At 45.4% G+C, this 7,543-nt stretch overlaps 1 protein-coding gene across 1 annotated transcript; it reads left to right on the top strand.

Moving 5' to 3' along the window:
* The first annotated feature begins 5,278 nt into the window (after positions 1 to 5,278).
* Positions 5,279 to 6,604, top strand: LOC101647727 (growth-regulated protein homolog gamma-like). The gene is made up of 4 exons (XM_045284291.1): positions 5,279 to 5,378; positions 5,480 to 5,603; positions 5,721 to 5,804; positions 6,005 to 6,604. The coding sequence occupies exons 1-4, from the start codon at positions 5,279 to 5,281 to the stop codon at positions 6,042 to 6,044; spliced, it is 348 nt and encodes a 115-aa protein (XP_045140226.1). The 3' UTR covers positions 6,045 to 6,604.
* The last annotated feature ends 939 nt before the right edge of the window (positions 6,605 to 7,543 follow it).

The following is a 7,543-nucleotide window of genomic DNA, read 5'->3' as shown; positions in this document are numbered from 1 at the left end:
AGCCATCAGCCAATGACAACATACAGAGGGTTGGGAAAGAGGGAGGAATGGAAACAGGAAACAAGGGCAGGAAGAGCGATGAGCAATTGTGCACTGAGGGGATCACAGTGGGCAAGTTGAGTCAGAGTTGTGTGAATGACTGAATGCAAGGCTGATCATCTGCTCTGTGAACCCAAAGCACAATTTAAAGGTATTTTTTTAAAGGTATTTTTAAAAGCATATTTTTTAGACCTGATAAAGTTTGTTCCATAGACAAAAGTTAAACTGGCACAAAAAGAACCTCTTTATACTTTTCTGACTTTCAAAATTTTAATAAAATAAGCATAGGTAACAATTACAAATGAAAAAGCAAGGCAATCCATTGTTCATGTTTTAAAGAGTAACTTGTATGCTTCTGGATCATGTTCTCTGCAAAGCTCAAAAGGAAAAAAGAGTGATAAATGGAGTAAACAATCAAACTGTCAGTTACTCATGAACCAACCCTGTATTTTAAAACACTTCAAAATTTCTCTTATTTCCTGTTTATTAACACAGCGTTTTAATTATAGGGTGGCTAAAAGTTTGAATCACTTCAGGGCACTGAACAACAACACTAAAAACCTCAAGCTTTGCGGAGTCCTGACGTCAGGTTCCAAGGAGGTGTTTCCAACCACAGAGACCTTGTGCACAACACAGTCGACACTGCCCGATCCAGGGCTGTCCTCACAATGGTTTCTCTGCAGGAGTCCGCTGCTGCAGACCTGATGTCTTTCCATCTCCTTCGTTGCCCTCCACTTTCCCAAACATGATGTCCTTCTCCAGGCCTGATCTCTCTTGACAACGTGTCCAAAGCATGTAAGAGGAAGTCTTACCCTCCTGGCCTGTAGGGAACATCCTGGGAGTCCTGGGGGCTGTAAATGATTAAGCACTCCTTAACTAACTGGAAGGTGGAGGGTTGGAATCCATGGAGTAGTGCCTAAGAAGACAGGGCTGGAAATCTGCTTCCACAAAGGGAACCGGCAATAATGCCAACTTTCTTCTCCCTTAAACTTCCCTGGCCCCTTTCTGAGGCTCATGATAAAATTAAAAACAAAACAAAACTTGCCTATTTTGAAAAGCAGTCATTTCATCAATCATTTCCAGTAAGTAAAAGGGAAAATCTTTAGTTCTAAACCCTTTTTATATAGGAAGTAATTGAAATGAAAACTACTAAATAAGTCAAATACAGATCTCAGCAGTTAATAAAAAAGAAACCAGATTTTCTAACATGGTTACCTTCCTTCTAGAATAAATTGTTTCAGGAAATTTTAAATAGGAAAGAAAAAAAATAGGTGAGTAAACCTTCCCATGCCTTCTGCCACCCCCCACCTTTTTTTTCATAAAAAAGATTCATAACCAGCTGAGTTTCAGTTTAGATGATGTTGCAAGAAGCCATATCTACTTCATTTATTTAACAAACATGCTTAATCCATGCAGGCTCCTTACAAGTTTGACTCCTGTCTCATAAACTTGGGATAGGAAGAGGTTGACAATTTGCCTGTGCTAAGTCCAACTAAAAGCAAGCGCAGTAGTTGGACAGCTGGTGGCATGTCTTCAGTTGCCCAGCTAGGTTAGCTAGAGCGACAGGGACATCCACCCCGAGAACCCAGGTCATTTTTTATCTTCTCCTTCTTTCCAGAAAGTACCACACCTCCCAGAAGTTTTAACCCAAACTGGAGAATTACACTTCAATCCACTAAAAGGTACTTGAATCAAACAAAATTCTCTAAAACTTCTGGTGAAAAGTGGTAAAGTTCATGCTACAACACTTTGAAATCCCCATTCAAGAGACAAAGGACACCATTGTTTATCCAATGAGAAAGAACTATGAACAACAGGACATCAAGTAATAAATCTGATCTTTTTTAATGTGTGATTTGATATTTCATCTTTCTTCCACATGTATCTGCTTGCTGCTTAATGCGTAAGGGGGTGAGTGGTGCACACACCAGGGACCCATGTACCAGGGTTCATGTACTACTCTGTCCAAGGACAGAACCAGAAAGTCAGTCCTGGGCAGCAACAGAGGGACCGTGCCATAGATCAACTGTAAGCCCCTCACACTTGGAAGTTTCAACATTTCAAAGGGAAGAAAGAAGGCATGCAGGAAATGAAAGAAAGGACCCTGTTATTGTCCCTATTTTCACTAAAGTGAATGCTGGATTCAACTTTTAACATTGGTCCATGTTTTCATCAAATGAAAGACAAAAACATTATGTGTGATTTAGGATATATAACAGAAAAAGAAAGCCAAACATTCTTCCAAGAGGAATCCAAGAGAACAGTTTTATTTTTTATCAAGAGCATTCATTTCATATGCATATGAGATATACGAAACTGAAAATCAAATATACTGATCAAACCCACTGATGAGAGAGATGATTTGTAAGTAGAGGACACATGACTGAAAACACTCATCTTTAAGCAGCATCACCACCTAATCCCCCCAGATCTGATCACTGAAGAGGTATCATTTCCTCCCTCTAAAGATGCAGCTCTGTTCACCCCTTGGGTGAAACCAGCCTGCTCTCGGTGTTATACTGCTGACCACTGACCACTGCAAGGGCAGAGGGTTATTTGCCACCCAGGGCCCACTCAGAGTTGCCTGAGGTCCGAGCCTGTTATGAGAGTTTGGGGGCAAAAAATGTCCCAGAGCCTGTAGGAGTTATGCAGAGGGACAGCTCAGAGTAACCCCATTGGGCTCCCCTTCCCAACAATGTCAGAGGGTCTGACAACAAAATGATTGTCTATAATGCTCTTGTGCAGTGTTTCAGCAGAAATGTGCTATTTTTCATAGAGCTGGCCTGACCCATTGCTGACTTCTGATGGATGTTGGCTGGAAGCAAAGACTACCAAAAAAGATCTTTACTTGTGTTTTCTTGATGATGTAAAGGTATTCAGCTGTGTGGATCGTAAACTGTGGATCACCTTGAGAAGAATGGGAATTTCAGAACACTTCATTGTGCTCACAAGGAACTTGCACACAGAAGAAGCAATTTTGGAAACAGAACAGGGAATACGGCACAGTTTAACATCAGGAAAGGTGCACAGTAGGGCTGTTTTCTCTCATCATACCAGTTCAATCCGAATGTGGAGAAATTCCTCAGAGATGTTTTATATGAAGAATAACGTGGCATTGGGATGGGAGGAAGCCTTGTTAACAACCTGTGATATGCAGAGGACACAACCGTCTTTGCTGAAAGTGGGCAGGTCTAGAAGCACTTGCTGATGAAGATGAAGGATTGTAGCCTACAGGATGTATTCCAACGCAGTGCAATGAAGACCAAAGTCCTCACAACTGGACCAATAAGTAACAGTATAAGTGGAGAAAAGATTGAAGTTGTCAAGGATTTTGTCTTGCTTGGATCCATGATCCATGCTCATGGGAGCAGCAGTCAGGAGATCAAAAGACATTGCATTAGGTAAACCTGCTGCACAAAACCTCTTCAGGGTATTGAAAAGCAAGGGTGTTACCTTGAAGACTAAAGTACGCCTGACCCAAGCCGTGGTATTTCCCATTGCATCATCTGCACGTGAAAGTTGGACATTGAATAGAGAAGACTGAAGGAGAATTGGCGCATTTGAATCGAGGTACTGGAGAAAAATACTGAAAGTCCCACGGGCTGCTAAAAGGATAAACTAATCCGTCTTGGAAGAAGTAAGGCCAGATGCTCCTTAGAGGCGAGGATGGTAAAGACAGCAAAAAAGAAGGGCCTGGAAAAGATGGATAGAGACCATGGTGGCAACAATGGGCCTCCCTCTTTTTCTCCACTCTCCTGCTTTACCAAACATGATGTCCTTCTCCAGGGACTGATCGCTCCTGAACTATATCCAAGCTGTGCAAGATGAAGTCTTGTCATCCTTCCTTCTACTCTGCCCTTACTTCTTCCAACTCAGTCCCCGTACTTGTAATACCCTTCTGGCACCACAATTCAATCGCATCTATCCTTCTACAGTCTTCCTTATCCAATGTCCAACTTTCACATGCATGAGATGCAATGGAGACCACCATGGCTAGGGTCAGGTGCCCCCTAGTCCTCAAAGTCACATCCTTGACACAGTGGCTGCATCAATGGACTCAAACATAGGAACAATTGTGAGGATGCTGTAGGACCAGGCAGTATTTCCTTCTGTTTGTGCATAGGGGACAATGGGTAGGAGCCAATTCAGTGGCACCTGACAACAACAACAACAATTACAATGACTGGCTCCAATGTGATGGTTTCCCCTATCCTTGCTGGAAGCATGGTGTCATGTCAAGCTTCCGCTAACGGTTTCTGTGCAGGTGGTTTTGTCAAATTTTCTGGTGTCCTAGCTTCACAATTAGAGTAGTTAGTATTTGTTAACCTATAACAATAACCTTTTTGAAAATAAAGTAATACTGTAAGGAAAATAAGAAGAAAAATTAAGGAAGCTTTTGATTCAATTGCCAGTAATGTTGTAATTAGTAATGTTGCAATTCAGTGTCGATTGACTTGACAAAACAGCTTTGTTATATTCAGATAATTCAAGAAGTATTACATTGAAGCAGTTAACAGCAATATATATGGCATATTATTCTAAGATGAAAATGGATAATAAACTCTTTATCATGTTTTTGTTGGTTCCTATTAGGGTGTACCACAGAGGTGATATGTCATTGGAGGCCACCGGCTTGAAGTTGAGTTACATGTTGCTCGGTGTTTCGTTATATGAAACCTAGGATTGATGAACCTTTAAAGACAGACAGCAAGTAGAATAAGGCTCCGGGCTGGGGCTGGGGTACAGGTTTGGGAGTAGGGGGTAAAAGGGAAATGATGTCAAGGAGGACAGGAACACAAAGAATGTTTGGAAAACGATTGTGGTGGCAATTGTACAACTCTGCTTGACGTGATGGAACTATGAAATCATACATGTCTCAACGGCCAATTAATAATTTTTTTAAAAGAATTTTATATAGACCGCTACAGGAGGAGGTGCGAGGTAGGGGAGAGGGGAGGTGACAAATGACACCCTGGGTGAATCTAACCTACTGACACCAATGGATCTCCCACCTCACTCCATCACAGGAGGCGGGGCCAGAAGACTTACTTCCTTAACGGAGGGGCCAACCTAGCACCTCCGGGAATTCCCCTGGCCTTGGCTTTCTGGATTTTCCAGTCCCCATCATGGATAAAAGGGGTTCGCGGGGCTCGGAGCCTCAGAGTCCAGAGCACCGGCAGCCTGCCCAGCACCCTCTCTCGCTCCAGACCTCGTCGCCCAGCCACTCCGCTCCGAGCCCATGGCCCGCGCCGCGCCCCCAGCCGCCGCCCGCGCCCCTCGCCTCCTCCGGGCCGCGCTGCTGCTCGTGCTCCTGGTCGCCGCCGGCCGGCGCGCTGCAGGTGAGTCTGTCTGTCTGTCTGCCTGTCCGTCTGTCTGTCTGGGCGGGCGGCCGTCCCTGCGGGGACCCAGCCCCGCTCACCGAGCCTCTCTTCGGCCCCAGGGGCGCCGGTGGTGTCGGAACTGCGCTGCCAGTGCGTGAAAACCATGCAGGGAATCCACCTCAAGAACATATACAATGTCACGGTGACGCCCCCGGGACCCCACTGCGCGCAAACGGAAGTCATGTAAGTCACGCTCGCGCTGCCGCTGCTGCTGCTGCCGCCGCCGCCATCTGTCACCCCCACCCTGGGGCGCTACCCTCCCCCGCCCCCCTCACGTGGATTCTCCTTCTCTCTGTGCAGAGCCACTCTCAAGAATGGGCAGGACGTTTGTCTCAACCCCGCAGCCCCCATGGTTAAGAAAATGATGCAAAAGATACTTGCAAAGTGAGTTGCGGGTTTGTATGGACCACTAGTGGGCCTGGGATCCTTGCTCACATCTTAGATGGGAGGATCTTCTTGTGAGAACTCCCCTGTAGAAACCGAGGGGCTGAGAATCTGCATTCAGAAACTCCTGGCCAGGGAGCAGGCCGAGTCTTGCAGTGTTTCCAAGCGGCTACTGAGGACAACCCTTTTTCTCATTGTAGTGGCAGTTCCAACGGCTCTTTCCGGAGAGAGGATGCGTAGCGGACGCTGTGCTGGAAGCGGACCCTGCCTTTGCATGCCCTGGGAGCAGAAACTGTCAGCTCCGGGGTCCCCCTGCAAGGCCTTCTGCTGGAGCCTAGCTTACCACAGACCTCCCATGGCGTTATTTATTTATTTACTTATTTATTTTTAAAGCGTCCATGTTAATATATTACATGTAAGATAATTAAGGGTGTGGTGGAATTTGTTTACACACTCTACTGTTATGTGTATTGTTCCCTTTATGCCAAATCAACGTTGCTTTGGTCCTGATTCTTATTTCATTCAAAGATAAAGGTTTCCAAATGTTCGCCAGTCGTTCAAATGTCTGTGAAGGAGGCTGCGAGCCACAGATAGTCCAGTCATTGTTAGAGGGGGAGGATATGTGTGTACTTTATTTTCTATTTGGAAGAAGGTTGTTTGCTATTTATTGAAACCATTTTTTTTTTCAGGATGGGGGTCAACATGTCTCTTGTTGAAACTTTTAAGAACTGTCATGTTCTAAAGATCCCTTGGACATTTTATGTCTTCCTTGTAAGGCACAATGCCTTGTTTTATATTAAGTGTGCAATATTTTTCTGTATCATAAATATTTATTAATGGTTATACAAATAATGTGAAAATAAAGTTTCCAAATAAACAATGTCTGGTTCATTTTTTTAAGAGGGATAAAAAGACCGCCCCCCCCCCCCACTTTACCAAGGACTAAATCCTTCGGACACAGCCAAAATACGTGAGGCAAGAGCTTGCCATCTTGCTTCTAAGGAGGATTCTAGCTGTACTTCTTCCAAGACAGATTCATTCCTTCGCTGGCACGCAGTCCACGGTAGGCGCAATATTCTTCGCCAGCACCGCAATTCAAAGGCATCAATTCTAAATTTATCCCATATTGTTCTGTGATTAAAATGGATAATAATCATTCCTAAAGACTCTGTGGTTTGGTACTGGAGGAGGTCCAGCGGGGAGGGGGCGGAAACACCAGTCTAGTGAGTCTGTGCCCTCCTCTCCCGCCCGCCTTCACACACTGACACACTCACGTCCCCTCCTCCTTCCCGTTCCCGTCCCCTCTCCCACCAGAAAGCTGGTGGGAATCCTTGGGTGACTCCCTGTCTCTCCTGGGCCTTCTTCATGTGTGCAGTCGGGGAGGAGGGAGGTGTCAGACTAGTGGGGTGCTAAAGTTTCTTCTGTTTCTAAACATCTGGTTCTGGCCCAGTAGTTTCCCACCACCCTCAAGGGAGTTCCAGGTCTCGGTAGCCCATGTCTTCTCTCCACACCCTTTCCCCCATCTGTCCCCTCCCCTCCCTACCAAACCTCTCTCCTCGCCTCTAGGTCAGGAAGGCAGGGGCTGCAGAGGAGCCCAGCTGACCCAAGTCCACTTTTGAGTTCATGGGGGAAGGGAAGCCCATTCTCTAGCCCAGTGTTTCTCAACCTTCCTCATGCTGCGACCCTTTCATACAGTTCCTCATGTGGTGGTGACCCCCCAACCATAAAATAGTTTTTGT

Source organism: Echinops telfairi, unplaced genomic scaffold, assembly GCF_000313985.2.
Source record: "Echinops telfairi isolate 266 unplaced genomic scaffold, ASM31398v2 ScPeMD7_7468;HRSCAF=8506_0, whole genome shotgun sequence".
Taxonomy (NCBI): Eukaryota; Metazoa; Chordata; class Mammalia; order Afrosoricida; family Tenrecidae; genus Echinops; species Echinops telfairi.
The sequence above is the reverse complement of the archived record's forward strand: the minus strand, read 5'-3'. Positions and strand labels throughout refer to the sequence as shown.